Consider the following 18471-nt stretch of genomic DNA (forward strand, 5'->3'; position numbering starts at 1 on the left):
TCCTAGCTGATTCTAGGGATTTGATTTGATCTGATTAGGATCCTTAATTATCTCTGTAATCATTATTAGATTATTTGCTTCCTGTTTAGATATGATTCTTTGCGTATAAATAGTCATGTAGACCAATTGTAAAAATTAAGAGTAAAATACAAGAATACTCAAAATTTTCCTCAGAATTCTTCATGGTATCAGAGCCTTTTCCTGATTTTTTGGGTCCAAATTCAAATTTTCCTCTTTAGGGTTTCAAAACCCTAGATCTACCTTTTTTGGTACTAACCCATCTAGGAGCCTCTCTTTCTCTCACCGCCGGCACCAGGAGAATCGCCGAACTGCTGCCGACAGATTGACCAGCTCTGACGCCGGAAAAGCCTACGCGTGAGGCTCAAGCACCACCCCTTCCCAGCGCGTGACCCATCGTCTGTCTCTGCTTTGCCGCTCCGATCACTCCGGCGACGATTCCGATCATCTTTCCAGCCTTCCCGTGCTGCTACCCGGTCTTTTTGGTGAATCGATTGGGCTCTCTTGTGTGTACAACCTTGGATACCTCCTATTCTATCATAGTTTATAAACCTTTACTATGGCATAAGGTAAAAAGGTGTCGATGACAAAAGGTAAAAGGGTGTCGATAGCAAAAGGTAAAAGAGTCTCGATTCCTAACTCTGATTACTCATTCTTCAGTGCCACATCTGACTTTGTAAAGTCAGGTAATGCTTCATCTCTTCATAATATTCCATGGATTATCGATTCTGGTGCGAATAGACATATGACAGGTTCTTCTAAAGGCTTTCTCAATTATTTTCCTTCCCTAACCAAAGATAGTGTCAAAATTGCTGATGGCTCTTTTACTCCTATATCCGGAACAGGTTCTGTTATTTGCACATCCAATATTAAATTATCATCTGTCCTCCATGTTCCCCACTTTCCTGTCAACCTTTTATCTGTTAGTACTATCATCAATGCCCTTAATTGTAAAATTGAATTCTTTCCTGATCATTGTATTATTCAGAATCTTCACACAGGAAAGAGGATTGACAATGGTAGGCTGCATGATGGCTTATATATGTTGGAGGGTGATCCAGGTTCTTCGATATCTCAGCCTGTTTTGGAGAAAATAAGGATGTCAATCAGGAAATAATACAGTGGCACAGACAGTTAGGGCATCCATCAATTTTTGCCTTAGAAAAACTTTATCCTAATTTGTTTGCTAGAACTCAGTTTGATTCTCTATTTTGTGATGCTTGTGAGTATGCTAAACACGCTAGAACATCCTATCCTTTGAGTCATAATAAAAGTCAAATTCCTTTTACAACTATTCATTCTGATGTTTGGGGGCCTACTCAAACTGTCTCCTTGTCTGATAATCGATGGTTTGTCACCTTTATTGATTGTTGCACTCGAATGACTTGGGTCTATTTGATTAAAGCTAAAAGTGATGTCTTTTCTTGTTTTCAATCCTTTCATAAGATGGTTTATACTCAATTTGATATTAAGGTGAAAATTTTGAGAACTGACAATGGAAGAGAATACATGGAAAGTAGCTTTTCTGCTTATTTGGAGAGTAATGGGATAATACACCAGACTAGTTGTCCTTATACTAGTGCTCAAAATAGCGTTGCTGAGAGGAAAAATAGGCATCTATTGGAGGTAGCTCGATCTCTTATGTTCACTATGAATCTGCCCAAAGCATATTGGGGAGATGCAATTCTTGCATTTGCTTATCTTATCATAGAATGCCTCTCAAGACCCTTGACTTTATGAGTCCTTTGGCGGTTCTATAAGGGAAGAATTCATACATTGTTCCACCAAAAGTATTTGGGTGTGTTTGCTTTGTCCATACTAGGATGACAGGAAAACTGGATCCCAAAGCCCTTAAATGTGTATTTGTTGGGTATTCTCCAACACAGAAGGGATACAAGTGTTATCATCCTCCCTCTAGGAAATACTTAGTTAGTATGGATGTTACCTTCCGAGAAACTGAACCCTACTTCAGTACCACCCATTCACCTCTTCAGAGGGAGAATAATGAGCAAGAAGAGGTGATCCCGAATTCTGTGATCCCGAATTCTGTGATTCTGAATGATATGGTTCAACTAGAAAGTTTGAGTTCTAGTAGACAGGGGGAGATGTCCAATCAGAGAGAGAGAACTGGTCGTTTGGACAAGCCAGATTTGAGAAGGTATTCGAGGAGAGACAAGGCAGAAGAAGCCATTATGCAATCTACTCAGAGTCAAGAATCTTCTCCTGGTGAGTTACCCAGTCATGAATCTTCTCCTGGTGAGTTACCCACAACTCTTTCTTCTGATGAGTTGTCCACAACTCTTGAATGTTTCAATGACTTAGATAAACCTATTGCACAAAGAAAAGGGGTCAGATCTTGCACTAAACACCCTATTTCTAACTTTGTTTCTTATGAATCTTTATCTCCTTCCTATAGAGCCTTTGCCTTGTCTATTTCCTCTGTGTCTATTCCACAGGATTGGAAGAAAGCTCTTGCAGATCCTAAATGGAAGAAAGCAATGATTGAAGAGATGAAAGCATTGGCTAAAAATGAGACTTGGGAGCTTGTCACTCTCCCACCTGAGAAGAAACTCGTTGGCTGTAAATGGGTGTTCACAGTGAAATACAAAGCTGATGGCACAATTGAACGGTTTAAGGCCAGATTGATTGCTAAAGGATTCACCCAAACCTATGGAGTGGATTACCAAGAGACATTTGCCCCAGTTGCAAAAATGAACTCAATCAGAGTTTTATCTTGCACAGCCAACTTGGACTGGGACTTGCAACAGTTTAATGTGAAGAATGCTTTCCTCCATGGAGATTTAGAGGAAGAAGTGTTTATGGAAATTCCTCCTAGGTTCGCTGATGAGAAGATATAAGGAAAGGTGTGCAGGTTAAAAAAGGCTTTGTATGGGCTAAAACAATATCCCAGAGCTTGGTTTGACAGGTTTAGCAGAGCCATGATGTCCTTTGATTACCAACAAAGCAATGCTGATCACACTCTGTTTATCAAACATTATAAGGGTAAGATCACCCTTCTTATTGTGTATGTTGATGATATAGTGGTGACAGGTGATAACAAAGAGGAAATGGCTCAACTAAAGAGGTTGTTGGCCTAGGAATTTGAAATCAAAGATCTGGGAAAAATGCAATATTTTCTAAGTATCGAGGTGGCTAGATCAAAAAAAGGAATTTTTATCTCCCAAAGAATGTACATTCTGGATCTTTTGGAAGAAACTGATATGATGGGGTGTAAACTAGCAGAATCTCCCATTGAAAGTAATCACAAGCTAAAAGCAGAAACTAGTGAGTCCGTGGATATTGAAAGATATCAGATATTGGTAGGAAGGTTGATTTATCTCTCACACACTCGACCGGATACAACCTATGCTGTTAGCTTAGTCAGCCAATTCATGCATGACCCTCGCGAGACTCATATGCAAGCTGTACTTCGCATCTTGAGATACCTAAAGTCTGCGCCAGGGAAATGGCTTCTTTACTCCAAACATGGTCACCTCCGAATTGAAACTTTTACAGATGCAGATTGGGTAGGATCTCTCGATGACAGGAGATCCACCTCTGGCTACTGCACAGTTGCGGGGGGAACCTTGTCACTTGGAGGAGTAAAAAACAAAGTGTTGTTGCTCGGTCAAGTGCGGAAGTAGAGTACAGAGCAATGGCCCAAGGAGTGTGTGAACTCTTATGGTTGCAGAAGTTATTGGAAGAGTTGAGATTGTCCGAGAGAGACAAAATAACCTTGTATTGTGACAATAAAGCTGATATAAGTATAGCACAAAATCCAGTCCAACATGACCGAACGAAGCACATTGAAATTGATCGGCACTTCATTAAAGAAAAATTAACAGACGGTGTCTCGAGTCTAGTTCATGTGACTTCTACGGGGTAACTTGAGGATGTGTTTACTAAAGGGCTTAACAACAAGATCTACCATAATCTGATTTGCAAGTTGGGCATGTGTGACATCTTTGCACCAACTTGAGGGGGAGTGTTGACTTATTTACTAATCCTAGCTGATTCTAGGGATTTGATTTGATCTGATTAGGATCCTTAATTATCTCTGTAATTATTATTTGATTATTTGCTTCCTGTTTATATATGATTCTTTGCGTATAAATAGTCATGTAGATCAATTGTAAAGATTAAGACTGAAATACAAGAATATTGAAAATTTTCCCCAAAATTCTTCACTATTATACTTTTATTTCTACTGTGTCTACTATCTCTATATCCAAAACAGTTAGAAAAGCACCTGGTTGGTGTAATGGCATGGTTGAGGAGATGACTGCTCTTCACAACAATAGAACTTGAAAACTGGTGTCCTTACCACCTAACAAGTCTACTGTTGGTTGTCGATGGGTTTACACAGTTAAAGTGGGATCTGATGGCAAAATTGATCGCCTAAAAGCTCGCCTTATAGCTAAAAGTTACACACAAATTTTTGAGCTTGATTATAGTGATACTTTCTGAATAGGGGGAGCCACTTAAAGATCCTGCTAGATATAGAAGATTAGTTGGCAAGCTCAACTATCTCACTATCATGCAACCAGATATTTCTTTTGTTGTAAGTGTGTTTAGTCGATTTCTTCAAAACCCATACAGTAGTCACTGGGACGTAATCATCCACATTCTTAGATATATCAAAGGAGCTCCAGGACAGGGTCTACTCTACGAGGACAAGGATCACTCACAAATTGTCGCTATTCTGATGCAGATTGAGCAGGTTCCCTTTCAGATAGACGATCTACTTCAGAATATTATATTATGATTGGAGGGAATCTTATATTTGAAAAAGTAAAAAACAAGGTCTAGTTGCTAGATCAAGTGCAGAAGCAGAATATCAAGCTATGATTTTGGCAACATGCGAACTCATTTGGTTAAAGCAACTTCTTTAGGAATTAAAGTATGGCAACACTGGCCAAATGAAACTGATATGTGATAATCAAGCTGCTTTCCATATTGCATCAAATCCAGTTTTTCACGAGGTAGATTGTCACTTTATTAGACAAAAGATTGAGTAGGGATTCATTTCTACTAGCTTTGTCAACTCAAATGATCAGCTAGCTAATATTTTCACAAAATCTCTTCGAGATTCATGAATCGAGTATATTTGTAACAAGTTTGGAGCATATGACATGTACGCTCCAACTTGAGGGAAAGTATTAATAGTCTAGATTCGTAATGATTGTATGCATAATTAGGTACTTAGATTATGTGATATGATTGGCATATGATTAGACTATAATTAGAAGATTGATTTATTTTATGTCCTATTGTATTTTCTTGTAAGTAGTACATATATTCCAATTGACATGAGGGGAATAATCAAACATCTTTCTTTCAAAATCTCTCTCTCCTTTTCATTACTGTTTCAAAAACAATTCTAATTACACCTTAGAGCCAGATCCGGTTCTATTTTTGAGTATTATCATCAGTTAGTTTTCCTTGACATTGCCAAAACGTTGAACAGTATTTTACCAACTACCACCATTAGAAGAAATTCAAAAGAAATTAAATGGACACTTACAGGGCGCCACCTCCAGCTGGACCAACTGCTTTAAAAAGAGACATAGCTGTCATAGCAATGCCATTGGCAGCACCTCTTTGGTGTTGATCCTGATGTTTGATTGCTCAGATTAATCTTAGACATCCTAGGATATATAACTATAGCCATACTAAAAATCAAGCAAGAACAAATGAACCAAGAAAGAAAATTTACCACAGCTCTGTTTTGCAAAAGGAACAAGCCAGTGACAATCGACACCTAGTCATGCAAGCAGCATTAGGAAAATTAGGACAAAATATATGTGTACAACAGTATTTATCCCCAGCCTAGAAGCAACAAAGCTTTTACGATAATTTTAGGCTTGCAATAATAGATTTCCAAGAAAAAGGCCACAAAAATTGTGGAGTACAAATCCATTAATTTATAAGAATAAATCACTAAACCGTCTATGCCTCTTACAAAATCAATTTGACTTTTGTTATAATCAAATCACAAAAGCAAATTGCAATCAAATTAAATCAAAATTTTGACATGGCAACTACCTTAAATATTTTAATTTATTTGCTTGATTTAAAAAGAGTGGAAAACAAAGACTCATAGAATGTCACATAAGTTTCATGTATTTTATCTGAGGTAAAAGCAGAGAGAAAGAGAGAATGACAAAAAGGAGAGAGCAAATGTCTTGGCGGTCCACTAAGAAAAAAAATAATGGAACATTTAATATGGTTTTTTCAGTTCTCAAGTCATATGTCCAGTTTAAATTTGTTCAGGTTTTAGTTTAGTTGATTTTGTTGTTACAAAAATTAAAAGTTATTGATCTTTAAAAGACAAATTGAAATTTAGTGACTAATGAGATTAAGACTTGTAATTAGTTCAATGGCAGTGGGTGAAATTTATCCTAAAGTTCAGCTACCATTAGTACAGTCAAAGCAGTATGAACTATCCACTTGGAGATATGGAGAGAGAGAGAAAAGGATCAGGACAATAATTTGCCCTTCTCTTGAATCCAGAAATGGGTTTGATTGTCCATTTTTTTTATATAATATTTAAGTATAATTTGAAATAATATAAACATTTGTCATCTTCTACACAATGAGTGGCTTAGCTGCTGCCCTCAAGAAAATTAACTATGAATAACTGATAGACAGAGGGAAAAAGAAAAAAACTTGAATTTCTTTGAGACGACATAAATGATAATGTATTGAAATCATCTATTCTCTTATGTCAATTAAAGATTGCCATATGCATGCAGAATGGAGCATTGGCAGAATTTCAAGCAATGACAAATTTATTAATGCTGTCGGTTACAGCATTGACAGGTGAGGTGATGTGTAAGATCACCGAAAATCAACTTCTTTTGTACCCAATGAATTTAATGGTTCTCGATTATTATTTCAAAGAGCATGCTTGCTTATGCATTGATCCCATGATGCATTAATGTGCAATATTTTTACTCGACCATCTTCAAAAGAATATGCCAACAATGGAAAAATGGCATATTTTTACACATTTCCCTTACTCTCATGTCAGCCATAACTTTCCAAAAAGTACCAATTCCTTATTCCAAATGATAAAAGAAATTAATGCAAACCACCAATTAGCACTTCAATTCTTTCATTGGCAGAATTGAGCTCTTTTGCATATAAGCTAATGTTTAACAAAGAGTGCAAAACTGCAAGGCAAAATAAATGAGGTACCATCCAGGTAATTTTTATTCATAGACACTCAACTTCGAAGCTTATTTCATTTTCATCACTCAACTTTAATTTTATCGCAGAAGAAGTGACTCTAACATACTATAGCAGCTTTCAAAATTACCAAAATGAAAAATAATCATTTTAGATATTCTCTCTCATATTTCTCCATTTCCTTTTATTTATTCATCACTCTGAACTTCATGTTCAAAGAAATTAAAGTTACTTATTAATAAAATTATTTTGTCTTAAATAAAATCTTAATTTAATAAATTTATTAATAATTTAGTTATTATTTTATATTTATTTTTATTAATTTTACTATTAATCTTTAAATTTTATTAAATTAATTAATGCAAATTGAACTTAAATGAAAATTAATTTTAAGGTTTTTATTCTTTTTTTTCTAATTAATAAAGATTGTTGCAGATAAAAAATTTTAAATATCTCAAAAATAAAAGTATGAAATATTTTTCATAATGTGTAATAAGAAAATTCAATAATGCCCAATTTAGCATGATCACTCACAGATAGAATATTCTTCATTATAGACGCACAATTTAGCAGAAGGGTAAGGCTGAACCCCGACAACATGGCAATAAAAGGGTAACTTGACAACAGTGGTATGGATATAACCTGCAAATTAAAAACCAAAAGAAAGAATTATGCCAAAACAAATAGGTAACAACAGAAAGCATACATGGAATAGAAAGCATACATGGAATAGAAAGCATTGAGTTGTTACCCCAGAAAGGCGACATATTGTTATAGGTCCAAGAATCCTTTCCACGTATGGATATAAAGAAAGTTGAAAGACAAAAAGGCTGAAACCTAGCAGCCAAAAAACTTGTCAGTGATATTCTACCTATGCATTTGGAAGTAAGGATAATCAACAAAAAGCCTGAATGTTGACTTGTTGCGTATATAAGCTTTTTTCATTTCTTTCATTGGTATATTAATTTTGACAGTGGAATTAACTGGGTTTAATGCCTGAACTTTTTTCTTTTTCTGTAAGCATCAAAATTCACCCCTGAAGCATTCTCAAACATTGCACCACTATTGTCACTTTTACATCTGAATTCATACAGAAACTCTTACTAGAGGACGTCTGAATCCAAAAGATCATGTTACAAACCTTGGAATAACATGTTAACATTATTCATTAGAAAGAAACTAAATACATCACATTCAACTCTATGAACATCACTACAATCATAAATTTAATGTACAAGACTGAGCTGGAGCTCAAGTTAAAAATAGTACAACTCCAGCAATCCAGCCAACTACAACACATGCACAAAAGTGTGTGGAAATGCAAGATAGTTACTAACAAGGATGCAAGCATATGCAACCACCAAATCTTACCTATATCTGAAAAAAGTGTTTTATGGAGATGCAATAGAAATGGACCTTTACATAGTTACTAATAAGGTTATAGCTATACTTCATTTAGAAAAATGTATTGCAGTATAGAAATGGACATTTATATAAAATTCAAGGATGTTTCACTTGTTCTGAGAAAGATAAGATTACAAGAAAAGAGCAATGATGACGATGATGAGACGCAATAACTCCTTGAGATTATTACATTTTAAGATTCAAGTATCTACTGCACACCTGAAACGGCAAGAACCACCCCAACATCCTCAGTTGAAAAGCTCAGGCCCCCAAACTTTCTAGGGCTAACGGCCCATAATGAAAATATCTACAAAAGATACATTGGACATCACATAAATCCAATCAGACGTGAAATAACAGTTTTTGTTGCAACCTGAATTTAGTTCTATTTGAAATATCTAAATCAGAAACCTCCAATCAGAGTTCACCAAGTTCTATAATAACTCATGACAACATCATTTAGCATTCACAGTATGGTTACTGTTATAGTAAGTCAATTATGTAATAATCATTAGCATAATTATAGGGATACTTTCCTAAGTTAGAACACTTTATTATAGGATTTTTTGTATATAAATATTGTATCATTTTCAAAGGAATATACACAGAAATTTCAGCATTTACATGGTACCAGAGCTGGGTCTCAGATCTGTAGCACCTTGGGTCTGTTGGTTTAAATTTTTTCCGCAGCTTCTTGTGTCTCAAACCTGCCATCTCTAGATCACCCGTTTAGGGTGAGTTATTTGTGTCACCACCCTTACCAATCAGAATCGCAGCCCAAGAGGTTAAGGTGTGCAAGCTTCAGAAATCCCTATGTAGATTAAAACAGAGCCCTAGGACTTGGTTTGGAAGGTTTAATGAGGTAGTACAACAGCTTGGTATGAAAAAGAGCATGTCTTATCATTCAGTATTTTATATAAACTTTGAAAATGGTCTAATCTTACTTGTGGTCTACGTTGATGATATTGTCATTACTGGAAGTGACCTTGTGGGCATCTCCTCCCTCAAATCATTCCTTCAATCTCAGTTCCAAACAAAAGATTTGGGCCAGTTAAAGTATTTTCTGGATATTGAGATTTCAAAGAGTAACAAAGGTATATTCTTGTCCCAAAGAAAGTATGTTCTAAATCTATTGGCTGAAACAAGGAAATTGGGTATCAAGCATTGCAATGCACCAATGGCTCCTAACCTTCAACTTGCAACAGGGAATAGCAAGCTATTTGATAATCCTGAAATGTATAAAAGATTGGTCGGCAAGTTGAACTATCTTACAGTGACCCATCCCGATATTGCATACGCTGCTAGTATTGTAAGTCAATTTATAACCTCCCCCATTGTTTCTCATTGAAAAGTTTTGGGATAGATTTTGTGCTATTTAAAGGGTGAACCACAATGCGGTCTTCTGTATAGCAATCATGGACACTTAGTTATTGAGTGTTTTTCTAATGCAAATTAGGCAGGATTGAAGATTGATAAGAGATCAACTACAGGATATTGTATTTTTGTTGGAGGAAACTTGGTGTCATGGTGAAGAATTTTGGGAGGAATTTTTTATTCTATTCCAATTGAATTGACCTTTACAAGGTTTGAGTATTTATACACAAAGAATCAATTTAATTTAGGAATATTTATAATAAAAATAAAATCTCTATAATCAACCCTAATTAAGATCCTAAAGATCTGAATTCTCCTAAATAAGAATCTTCTATGTTGGTCAACACTTTCTCTCAAGTTGGTACATAGATATTACATATGCTCAATCAAGACACCATTTATTAACTTCTTTTTAATGAAGTGTCAATCAATCTCTATATGTTTCATTCAATAATGTTGAACTGGACTGTGAGCTATACTGATGGTAGCTTTATTGTCCAAGTAATAAAACAATTTGTCCTTCTCCAACAGTTTTAATTCCTCCAATAATCTTTGCAACCATAGAAATTTACACCTTGTGCCATCGCTCTATATACCGCTTTAGCACTTTATCGAACAACAACACTTTGCGTCTTGTTTCTCCAAGTGACAAGGTTTCTCCCACAAGTATATAGTAACCACTAGTCGACCACCTATGAACAAGGGATCCAGCCCAATCTGCATCTGTGAATGCGTGTATCCGAAGATGACTGCGTTTAGAGAATAGGAGACATTTCCCAAGAACAGACTTCAAGCATCGCAAAATGCAAAAAACAGCTTGCATGTGAAGCTCATGAGGATCATGCATATACTGACTGATTAAGATAAACTAACTGACTAAGCTAACTGCATATGCTACGTCTGATCGAGTACACGAAAGATAAATCAGTTTGCCTACCAACCTCTAATATCTGCCACTATCTACTGATTCACCAATTCCTGCTTGTAGCTTGTGATTGCTCTCAATAGGAGTTTCTACTGATTTGCAGCCTAACATACCAGTTTGCTCCAAGAGATCCAAAATGTATTTCCTCTAAAAAATAAAGATTCCATTCTTGATCTGGCAATCTCGATTCCCAAAATATATTGAGAAATTTTTCTAGATCTTTAATTTCGAATTCCTGAGCCAGAAGCTTCTTTAATCGAGCCATTTCTTCTTTGACATCTCCTGTCATTACTATGTCATCAACATAAATAATAAGAAGAGTAATTTTACCCCTATGATATTTGATAAACAGGGTATGATCAACATTGTTCTGTTAATAGTCAAAGGAAACCATGGCTCTGCTAAATTGGTCAAACCAAACTCTAGGTGAATGTTTCAATCCATACAATGCTTTCCTTAGCCTGCACACCTTTTCTTGTATACTTCCTCCTCTAAGTCTTCATGGAAAAATGCATTTTTCACATCAAATTGTTGTAGGTCCCAATCAAGATTGGGAGCGCAAGATAGCACACTCTGATTGAATTCATTTTGGCAATAAAGTAAATTGTCTTCTGGTAATCCACTCTATAGGTTTGAATGTATCCCTTGGTAATTAGTCTGGGCTTAAATCTTTTAATGGATCCATCTACTTTGTGTTTCACAATGAACACACATTTGCAGCCAACTGGTTTTTTTCTAGGTGGAAGAGCCACCAAATCCCAGGTCTCATTTTTAACCAAAACTTCATTTCTTCAATCGTTGCTCCCTTCCAATTAGAATCTTCGAGAGCTTCCTTCCAATCCTATGGGATAGACACAAAGGAAATAGACAAAATAAAGGCTATATAGGACGGAGATAAAGAATCATAAAAGAGAAAGTTATAAAAAGAGTATTTTGTGCAAGTCCTAACTCCTTATCTTTGAACAATTGATTTATTTAGATCATCAATACACTCAAGGTTTAGAGTTGACTCACTAAATGGAGAAGAGAAAGATTTATGACACTAAGTAGGCTGCACAATGACTTTTTCTGGTTCTGTTTTATCTCTTAAGTATCTGAAGAATTTTGGAAGGAATTTTTAATCATATTCCAATTGAATTGATCTTTACAAGATTTGAGTATTTATACACAAATAATCAACCTAAATTAGGAATATTTATATTAAGAATAAAATCCCTATTGTTGAATTCCACATCAGTTGTGGAAAGGGATAATGTGCCCCTTATATGGGCCATAGGCTCTCCTCCCCCTTGAGCTAGCTTTTGGGGTGAGTTAGGCCTGGTCCACATTTAACATGGTATCAGAGCCTCCCCATCCGATGTTGAGCGCCCTATAAATGTGCCACGCACTAGTAAAAATTCTGGGCCTGAGGGGGTGTATTGAATCCCACATCGGTTGTGGAAAGGGGTAATGTGCCCCTTATATGGGCCATAGGCACTCCTCCGGGTCCTCCCCCTAGAGCTAGCTTTTGGGGTGAGTTAGGCCTGGCCCAAATTTAACACCTATAATCAAGCCTAATTAGGGTCCCAAAGATCTGAAACCTCCTAATTAGGAACCTTCTATATTGGTCAACAATATCTCCTTAAATTTAGATTATCCAAATGCCCAATTATTTTTTCCTGATCACCAATAGTCTCCCCCTATATAGTAATCTTATCTTGAGTAAAAAACTCTAGAGTTATAGCCTTATAGGACTAGGAGTTATCTTTTCTCTCTCATTGTCCTCCCCTTGAAGAGGGAATGGGGTATTACTGAAGTAAGATTCAGTATCTCTAAATATAATATCTATACTGACAAAGTATTTTCTAGATAGAGGATGTTAATACTTGTAACCTTTCTGTTTGGGAGAGTGTCTAACAAACATACATTTAAGAGCACTCGGAAGCTTTCCACCTAACCTGGTATGAACAACATGCACCCAAACACTTTTGATGGAATAGTATAAACCTTTTTAACTGGTAGCAACTCTAAAAGACTTTTAAAGGCAAGATCTTTGAGAGACATTCCATAAATGAGATATGCTGCAACTAAAACTGCATCTCTCCAATAGGTTTTTGAAAATTTCATGTGAAAATGAGAGATCTGGCTAGTTTCAACAGGTGCCTATTTTTCCTTTCAGCAACACCATTTTGGACACTAGTGTAAGGACAACTTGTTTGATGTAGTAACCTATTAGACTCCAGATAAGCAAAAAACAACCATCCATGTACTTCGTGCCATTCTCAGTTCTCAAAACTTCTATCTTAGCATCAAATTTAGTACAAACCATCTTGTGAAAAGATTAAAATCAAGAAAACACATCACTCTTTGCCTTTATCAAATAAATCCAAGTCATGCGAGTGCAACAATCAATAAAAATAACAAACCAACAATTACCAGATAGTGAGACCGTTTGAATAGGTGTAGGAATGGATGATCACAAAAGAGATTATAGTCCTATTATTACTTAAGGGATAATAGGTGATTATAGTCCTATTATTACTTAAGGGATAATAGGTTCTTGTATGCTAAACATACTCATAAGCACCACATACTAAAGAATCACACTCAGTCTTGAAAAATAAATAAAGATAAAGTTTCTTTGAAAAAAAGAATGATGGGTGTCCTAGTCGTTGATGCCACTATATGATTTCCTGGTTGACATACTGATTTTTTAGGTTGTTTGCAATTTCGGGTCGAGAAAATTTTTTATCAATTTAGAGTCGAAAAAAAAATATTTATGAATTTAGAGTTTGACTGCCTACATGGCGGTCAAACACTACACCAAGCGCGCTTGTAGCGCTTTTTAGGTCCTAATGCTTTTCAAAAACGCGCTAGAATTTTTTTTTTAAATATGTTAGCTGGCATTTGCCAGCCGACATTACCAATTGTGGCCTGGCGCCGCAGGCCAAAGTTTATATATATTTTTTTATTTTTTTAATTGTTAATACATTATAATAATATATTTATATTATATTAATTTAATAATATTATTTATGTTATATTTTTATGATAATAAATATCTTTTTAAAATTTTTAATATACAATATTTAATATATTTTATTATTAATATTTAAATAAAGAATTACCGGTGCTATATAATTCTAGTGTTATAAAATTAAAATTACCGGTGCTATATATTAATTTAATAATATTATGATTTTTTTTTTTTTTTGTAAGTGTGGTTAGTCGATTTCTTCAAACTCCATACAATAGTCACTGGGATATAGTCATTCGCATTTTTAGATATATCAAAGGAGTTTCAGTACAGGGTCTACTCTATGAGGACAAGGGTCACTCACAAATTGTTGGATATTCTGATGCAGATTGGGCAGGTTCCCCTTCAAATAGACGATCTATTTCAGGATATTGTATTATAATTGGAGGGAATCTTATATCTTGGAAAAGTAAAAAAATAGGGTGTGGTTGCAAGATCAAGTGCAGAAGCAGAATATCGAACTATGGCTTTGTTAACATGCGAACTCATCTGGTTGAAGCAACTCCTTCAGGATTTGTAATATAGTGATACTGGCCAAATGAAGCTGATATGTGATAATCAAGCTGCCCTTCATATTGCATCAAATCCAGTTTTTCATGAGAGGACAAAGCATATAGAGGTGAATTGCCATTTTATTAGGCAAAAGATTGAGTCAGGATGCATTTCTACTAGTTTTGTCAACTCAAATGATCAACTAGGTGGTGTTTTCACAAAATCTCTTCAGAGTTCACGAATTGAGTATATTTGTAACAAGTTTGGAGTATATGATATGTATGCTCCAGCTTGGAGGGATTGTTAAGATACTTTCTGTAAATAGCCTAGATTTGTAGTGATTGTGTACATAATTACGGATATGATTGTATAATATAAGTGGGATATGATTATGTTATAATTAGGGAGTTAATTTATTTTTTTACCTAATATGTATTCTTGTAAGTAGTATAATACCCCAATTGGCTTGAGGGGAATCATCAAACATTTTTCTCTCAAAGCTTCTACTTCCCTCTTCTTCTTTTCATCATTGTTTTCAGACAGCAAGGCTGAGGAGAAACATATCTCCCTTTCCACCCCCACCCAAGGAAAAAAAAAATATTCTTAGGGGAGAATTCCTCAAGGTTTCAAGCACTATAATTTGGAGCTTTGTTGTTTCTCAAAAGGTGTCAAATTTCTTGAAAAGAAAGTTAAAGCCGTTTGGAAACAGCCAAAGCCTACCAGTGTGCTTTAACTTCATAGTTTTCTTAGATTACAAATAATATGTACACCAATAAGCTTTAGTGGGCTAGCTACACTTCTGACCTGGGAATTATTTAAAGAAAGACAAACAAGCTTCAAATCACAGCTAGCATATTGCGTGCACAATTATTTAGTGCATAGGGCCAAAATACACAATCAATGATAAGCCAAAAGTAGAGATATTGCATAGGGACAAAATACTCAAGAATTATTGCACGTTAAAATCAAAATTAAGTATTAGAAGTACCTCTGTGTAAGCCATATCATGAAGAGAGAAGATGCAGTAAACAATGATAGATGACATCAAAGGCCAATTCCTTATAAGGCTTTCTCCAGATGATTGTTTGCCTCTTACATTGCTTGGTCTTTTTTCAATTCCTTCAGACCCTCTAGGTGCAGTTTCCATAGCATCAAATGAGTCATCACTCAAGAATCTTTCCTCGTCGTGCATATGTAATGTTTCCTGAAACCAAATATTTCAGACAACAGATTGCATTAATGCTGCTAATCAGCAATAACATTTACAAACTCATCATTAAATGTGTAAAGAAAGACCTTTTAAGATCAAGTTTTTCCATTTTCATTGTAACTTGTCCATTCCCATGCGAATTCAAAATTTAAACTCAAATTAAGATCCTAGAGATCTATGGATCTATTTTCACAATATATTTTATCAGCCCAATTTAGTGTTGAAATTAAAAATAACTTAACACATGAAATTTCTATAGAGATATCAAGAGAATGAAAATAACTTAACACTCTACTAGGATGGCTAAGGAAAGGATAATTAATGTAAAGATAAGGGAGGGCAAAGAGGGGGAGGGGTAAGGAGGTTATAAAAAATATATACATATTTTTGGAAGGGGGTGAAATAATATTAGGGTAAGAGAGGGCCAGTACAACGAAAAATTGGGCAATTATCTCATTTTCCCCTTCCATAACACACCAAATTGGTGCATTTGACATTTGAGGAGTAAGGGAGAGTAAGGCTTACTCTTACTTATCCTTATGGTCCATGCTATGCTACATAATGCTTCTAGATGTATTAATACTAGTTTTGTAAGTTCAAGCGACCAGCTAACAGACATTCTCACTAAATCTCTCCAAGAGACTAGGATTAAATATATTTGTAACAAACTAGGAGCCTTCAATATATACGCTCCAGCTTGAGGGAGTGTTAAAATATGAAGATTTATACCATGATAGCTGCCTTAATAAATGCTATTTTTTGTATTTTAATTAGGATGTAATTAGTCTAGAATTCATACTCTTCCTTTTTAGTATACCTTCCTATCCTGGAAGTCTTGTATATGTATATAAATATCCACTGAGCTCAAGGGAATAATCAAAGCTATTATTCCGCAAATTCCCTGATTCTCCTTCCATTTTCATAGTAACCAAGTCCTATTTCTGAGGATCACTAGCCAAAAAGATATGATTTTTAAATTTAAAAGAAATGATATGCACAGATTTTCCAAATGTAGAATTAAAGACCTCTCTGAAATAATATAAAGGCAGAAATATCACAAGCAATAATTGATTATGTAAGTACCGGAAGCCAAAAAGAAGCAATACTGACTCCCAATGCAAAAACTGATATACAGAAGCAGGGTAGGAAGTATGGAAACCTGCATAACAGATTCATGTTTGGAAATACCATTATACTAATGAAATATTCTACATGAGTGAAAAAGGTTCAGAAAATTACATCAGATGACAAAAAAGTAAGTAATTTAATTTCACTAACCTTCCAAATAAAGATTCCTTGGGAAAAATATTTGGATATTTCTCCGCTGGCTGCAGTGCCAATTTGTCCACATACATGAAAAACAAATTATTAAGCAGAAAACGAGGTGGGAAAAGGGAGATGCAAACTACTGGGCAAACAATTTTGACAAGAGAATGTTTTCTTGAAATTTTCACATGAACCATGAAAATGAAATTCTTTGAACAATAAAGGTTTCATAATCATCCTATGTTCAACATTGGCGGAAGGATGTGTATTGCTTGTATTCCTACTGTAGCAACCAGGTTTTTATAGGTTTGCATGTATACATTCTGGCTTGTCAATGTGAGAGTTTAATCTAAAACTTTCTTTTTCTTAGAACTTTGGTGGCTTTTCAGACCATCATTATTCAAATTTTTGGAATCATTTTATTCTGAATAGCAATTTCATCACGAGTTCCTTGCATACGCATGCTAACCTCTTGCCTTCGGGTCTGACAGCTACCAAAGAAATCTCTATTTACAAAGTACATTTAGCTATCAAATATACGAAAATATAAAATCCACAAGTCTGTACTCACAAAACACACATGATGTAGGACAGCAGAATAGCAGCATTTGTAGGAACAGAATTTCTGATACAAAAGTACTCCAAGTCTGGAGGAAAATAAGTTTTTCTAAGAAGGTTTAGTTGTGTAAAGTTCTCAGTTTCACATTGCAGTATACTACATTCATTTTAGAAAAGTTAAGAGAAATGGACAAAACCTTATGACATGCCCTACAGAAATAAGCAAGGGAGGGCTGTACCTCCTTGGCACATAATCCTTAATTTTTCTTTACTTTTCATGGAAACCAGAAAAAGAATTCCGAAAAAAGGAATGTAGATTTGGACCACTTAAATTTATCAGTGTCTATCTGGGTTTCCACAATTTCCTAGCTTTCAAATTGAATCCAACCCAATCCTAGAAACAGAACCTGAAAGCTTTCCAAATCAGAATATCCCAAAAAATGTGCCAAATTACAAATTGACAGCCGCAAGCGTTGCTGTCAAACAATCATATTACTAGTGCTTTCATGTTCAAAAACTATTAACTAAATGATGAGTTCTAGGGTTTAAATTAAAATTAAAAAGAGAGGGAGAGAGAAAATTTATAGTCAGAATTTGAGAAAAGAAGAGGAATACCATAGGTGTGGCAATTTTAGACACGTCTCACAAAGACGACACGAATACCGCACAAAAAAATAAGGGATTAGGTTAGATTTATTTATTACGTGTCAAAATCGTATTAATTCATTTATAACATACTAATAAACATATTATCATGAATTGACCGTTAACCCAATTTGATACCTTTATAACAAATTTCATTATTGTGTTACGCGTCAACTCACGACCTATCAACCTGTTCCCACCTGCCAACCCTAATTACATTTCTAGAAAAAGCTATATTATCAAATATTAATCTAATTATGTAAAAGCTATATTATCAAATATTAATCTAACTATGTTTCATCTTACATATTTATTATGTTTTATAGTTGGTCTCCCTTTTGTTTATCAACATTTATTTAATTTATTTATATA

General features: G+C 35.0%; 1 protein-coding gene across 7 annotated transcripts in view; it reads right to left on the bottom strand.

The window, feature by feature from the left end:
* The window catches only part of LOC110624767 (protein ZINC INDUCED FACILITATOR-LIKE 1), a 56226-nt gene that overhangs the window by 15799 nt on the left and 21956 nt on the right, over positions 1–18471 (bottom strand). For 4 of the 7 annotated variants that reach the window (XM_021770069.2, XM_043961275.1, XM_021770061.2 and 1 more), the window contains 8 exons: positions 16909–16958; positions 16714–16789; positions 15409–15624; positions 8833–8920; positions 7934–8046; positions 7744–7851; positions 5735–5779; positions 5543–5631 (listed from right to left, as the gene is read on the bottom strand). In XM_021770069.2, the coding sequence (XP_021625761.1) occupies positions 5543–5631; positions 5735–5779; positions 7744–7851; positions 7934–8046; positions 8833–8920; positions 15409–15624; positions 16714–16789; positions 16909–16958 (785 nt within the window). The remainder of the gene's footprint in view (positions 1–5542; positions 5632–5734; positions 5780–7743; positions 7852–7933; positions 8047–8832; positions 8921–15408; positions 15625–16713; positions 16790–16908; positions 16959–18471) is intronic. The other 3 variants (XM_021770064.2, XM_021770068.2, XM_043961276.1) reach the window with 3 other exon arrangements.

This window comes from Manihot esculenta, chromosome 10 (assembly GCF_001659605.2).
Source record: "Manihot esculenta cultivar AM560-2 chromosome 10, M.esculenta_v8, whole genome shotgun sequence".
Classification (NCBI taxonomy): Eukaryota; Viridiplantae; Streptophyta; class Magnoliopsida; order Malpighiales; family Euphorbiaceae; genus Manihot; species Manihot esculenta.